We start from the raw sequence: 4,355 nt of genomic DNA, 5'->3' as shown, positions 1-4,355 counted from the left end.
AGAGGTAGAACTAGAAGCCCAGAGAGGTCGGGACTTGCCCGGCGATGGGAAGCTGGCTAGCAGCGCCAGCAGGAAGAAGTCAGAACATTCTCTGGGCACAGAGAGTGAGGGCACCAGACTGACATTTCCCACATCTCTCTACCTCTGACTAAGGTTTGTTCCAGAGCCTGAGAAGGAATGGAAGCCACAGGGGAGGGAACCCCATGGACCCGCTCTGAGAAGGCCACCAGGAATCCGGAAAACCCTGAGAGAGGCAGGGGGCTGGGGAACCCCAGCGGATATGAGCCCCCTCTGGCTAAAGTAGCAGGATGAAGAGAGCAGGGCAGGCGCCAGACTTCAGATAGCCACTATCATCGTGAAAACCCTACTCGCTGGGCAAGACGCCTGGCGCGGGGAGAGCCCCTCACGGAGGACGACACCAGGCAGCCGCGCCTTCCGGCAAGAAGCTCCCAAAGAGCCTGCCGAGAACGTGGGTGGAGCGGTCTTAGGCTGCTTTGTAAAGCTGTGCAAATTGTAACCTTTGCATCTGGTTGTCGGAAGCACCATGTTGCATTTTTTCTGTTTTCTGTGCAAAAACGACTTTCCTGACAGCCTGATATCTGTCGGAAGTAAAAGGGTGGGGGAGGCCGGGGTGGGTGGGTGACCCGAGTCCACCATCAGTGGTAACTTTTGGGCTGGGTAGTGGCCTTGCCAGGCGTCCGTACTATATGAAAGTGAAGAAAATGCCTAAGAGAAAGCTGTAGGCTCGAGGAGCGTGTCGCAGCATTGGGGAGCTCCATTCGGCGCATGGGGTGATGGCTCTGCCATGTGATCCTAGGCCTCGAGCCGCATACGATGTTGTGAATCCGTGTTCGCTAGCCCAATAAAAATGAAAAGATAAAGTCATTTCACAAAAGGAAATGGGTTTAATCTAGTTTAAAAAGAAAGAGCGGAGGCCTCCCTGGCGGCGCAAGGGCTTAAAGTGCAGCTTTATGAAGCTGTCCACAGCCACTGCAGCACGAGTTCCATCCCTGGCCAGGGAGTGACCCACAGGGCGCCGCAGACTGCTTCTGTCCCCCCGCTTCTCCCCTCAGCAGTGTGTTTAGTAGATCTGCCTGTTCTGCTCCCCACTCTGTCTCTGGTGAATCCTCTCACCCCACTGCACCTCTGGCCTGCACCACAGTTTTTGTATGCATAAGTAAATAAATAATTTTTTAAATAGTAAAATAAAAATAAAGAAAGGGAATCAGTCCCTTTTGAGAACAGATGCATGGAAAATATCAAAACTAACATCATTTCAGTCCGAATAGTGACAAGTTCCACCTCCCAACTCAGACTGAGACTATCTGTGGAAGGATCTTGATTCATTCTGACACTATCTATCAAAGAACATGTGAAAGCATCTTAAAGATCTATCAAAAGAAGGGTAATTTCAACCTGAGGCCACACTCATCCCCTTCCATCCACTCGATTCCTAAGCGCCGCATGCGGGATTTATGAGCCGCTGAGGAGGACACTGAAGCAGGGCTTCAGGTGGGCGCTAGTCCCAGGCCACGGTGCAATCGCAGGCTGAGGCTGAGGAGAGGAAAGGCAGCGAGGCCCAGCAGGGCTTCCCAGAGAAGGGCGCATGGGGGAAAACAGGAGCCTGGGTGGTTAACTAGGTGGAAGGGAGGCAGCAGGAAGAGCTGTCCAGGCAGGAAGGTGGGTCCCAGGACAGAAAGGTGCAATCACAGCCAAGGACCCAGCGCAGGTAGGCAGGGCGAGAGGGTGCCGCAGAGGTGAGCAGAGACAGGTATGGAGGAGAGGGAGGCTGGGGGTTCAAGTCTTCACCCAAAGAGCCATGTAAGAAGGGCTTTAAGTGGGAAAGTCACTACGTGGGTGGGCACTGGGAAGTGATCATCATGATACGTGAGGCCGGGGGGACGGGACAACTGATCTGGTGAGAGGCAGGGCTCACTTTGGCAAGGTCACTGCTGTGGCCACTCGGTCAAGGTGGACGGAGAAACGGCAGGAGGTCGTCATGCAGTGAGACAAGGGTAGAGGCAGCCAGCCTGCGCTGGTAGTGGGCTGAAGGGAGGGTGGGGAGCTGAGAAGTCTTCCAGTGGTGAAATGGAAAACCTCGGGGGGGAGACTGATGTGATCAGGGAGGGAGAGGGAGCCCCAGGAAGACTAGCTTCCACCTGGCTGATGGAAGAGGGAGCCCCGGAGGCTGAGTTGTGTGGGCTGGACAGGTGAGCCCAGTTTGGGAAGGACTGAGCTCAGGGGACCTGGCACATCTAAATGGAGATGCCAAGGGCAGTCTGACCTAGAGATACAAATTTAGGAGACATACTATGAATGTGGCACAGAACAAAATGCAATATACATGGGGCGTGGACTGACACGGAAAGATGTCTGTGGCTGGCTGGTAAATATACACCGAGTAAAAGCAAGTTACAGAGCAGAGTGTATAATGGAATCATTTTTAAAAAACAAGCAAGTATTTCATCATCCAATGTTGGGTCTTAATTCTTCCAATGAGCACTTGATCACCCCAACTTCCACCTCCCTCCTTCTCCAGCACCATCTCCCGCCTCATGCTGAATCCCCACCCAGTGACAGAGTTGCTGGTTAAGATGGGAAAGGAACAATGATGTCGGTTTTGCACATTATTTCATGATTTGAAAAAAAAAAAAAGAAGTAATTTAGTGCTTCCTTTTAACCTCTCTCTCAAAAAAAAAAAAAATTGTATGAAAATTTCGCTGGTAACATGCCATCCCTGGCTTCTGAGAGTTTTTCCTACAGTTGGCCAAGCAGTAAGTCAGTTAGGGATTGCCAGAGCTCAGATCTGTGAACAATGTACTGCCTGTTCCTGGGTCACTCGTGCTGCTCCGAACATTTGAGTCTCCCATAATATCCGCTATAATTGTAAAGAGTAAAAGAAATAGTAAAGACCCGCCCCATTGAGGAAAACCATGCACCAAGAACCCGGGCCATTGAGCACACATGAACAGAAGGAAATTAGCAGAAATGGGAAGATTCGATGGTTGACATAACCACTTGAGTCTACAATTTCTGAAGTTACTGAGCATCATCACCCACGATAGCCAAGACCATGCTCAAGTACACATTCACACATTTGTTTTTTTGAAGCACCCAGAGCTCTATTTGGCCATGACTATAATTATCCCAGTGCAAAATTGGTGGAATGCTAAGATAAACACACCCCAGAAAGCCAGGGACATGGCGTTTAAGCCCTCGTGGACTGTCCTTCCCAATTATAGGAGTAGGGACCGACAAAATCACTTGTGGTGTTCAAGCCCCTTGTCCGGGAGCTGGAGAGAGCACAGCTAAGCGCCCTGAGTCCCTCAGTTTGTGGGCCCTACAGAGGCAAGCAGGCTCTGAGAAGCATACCAGTCGGGCAGACACAGGTGAAATTGCTTCCCTCTTGCTTTTCGCGGGTGTCCACGCAGCGGGCGTTGTTCTGACATGGCTTCTGCTGGCAGGCGTCAAACTCTTCACAGAAGGTCCCCACATACGGGTCCTCACAGACACAGGAAAAAGTGGCCTAAAACACAAACAGCCAGGTGTGTCACTTGCATCCTCAGAATGTGAATCCCAAGTTCAAACACGCCCCTCCTTTTATAAGACACCCACACTGAGGATTTTCATCGCAGCATTCATGTCATGACCTGATTGCAGTGGTTTTAAAAGAAATTGGATTTCTTTACAGCTTAATTTCCAACATCAAGTGTCTCTGTGGTGCAATGGGTTTGCATGTCCTGTTAACTAATTCCGAACATTTATTTTATTGCAACTCATCTCCTCAATCTGCCCCACCCCAGCACCAACATCACTTCCTCCTGAAAGAGAGGCTGGTCCTTGTTTTCATCAATAATGCTGTGTCCCTCAGTTCTTTCGTCTACAGCCCTTCTGGATAAATCAATTTCTGCACGGTCAGGTTGCTCTGTAGCTGCTGTTGACGAGACACGGTCCTTGCCCCATCGTGCAGGTCGGGGATTACTACCCACACAGAAAATGCCAGGCTGATGTTCCTGGTCTTCACACTGAACTCTCGTGACAGATGAGCTAGTTTTCTTGGGTTTTCCTAATAGAGCAGGAGTCCCCACCCCCTAAAAGTGCACAGCAAGGGCAAACAAAGGCAAGCTGCTTCCCTTCTCTTTGCCCTCAAGGTCACCCCGAGGCTCAGAATAAATCCGACTTCAAAGGGAGGTTGGTAGAATTTACAATTCCCTAGAGGCTTGTTCAGCTTCTAAGAAAAACAACTCACTTTGTTCCTTAAAAGTGATCTATTTTTATCTTTAACTTTTCCACGTGTGAACCAAATGTCTGCCTGTCCTAGTGCGGACAGCAACTGAGATTCCAGGAGGAAAAGC

At 50.3% G+C, this 4,355-nt stretch overlaps 1 protein-coding gene across 1 annotated transcript in view; it reads right to left on the bottom strand.

Moving 5' to 3' along the window:
• The window catches only part of DNER (delta/notch-like EGF repeat containing), a 158,518-nt gene that overhangs the window by 96,263 nt on the left and 57,900 nt on the right, over positions 1–4,355 (bottom strand). The window contains exon 5 of the mRNA XM_012725210.1: positions 3,373–3,526. Coding sequence (XP_012580664.1) covers positions 3,373–3,526 — 154 coding nt within the window. The remainder of the gene's footprint in view (positions 1–3,372; positions 3,527–4,355) is intronic.

This window comes from Condylura cristata, unplaced genomic scaffold (genome assembly GCF_000260355.1).
Source record: "Condylura cristata isolate star-nosed mole 26May11 unplaced genomic scaffold, ConCri1.0 scaffold00002, whole genome shotgun sequence".
Classification (NCBI taxonomy): Eukaryota; Metazoa; Chordata; class Mammalia; order Eulipotyphla; family Talpidae; genus Condylura; species Condylura cristata.
Note: the sequence above shows the minus strand (reverse complement) of the source record. Positions and strands in the feature narration are given on the sequence as shown.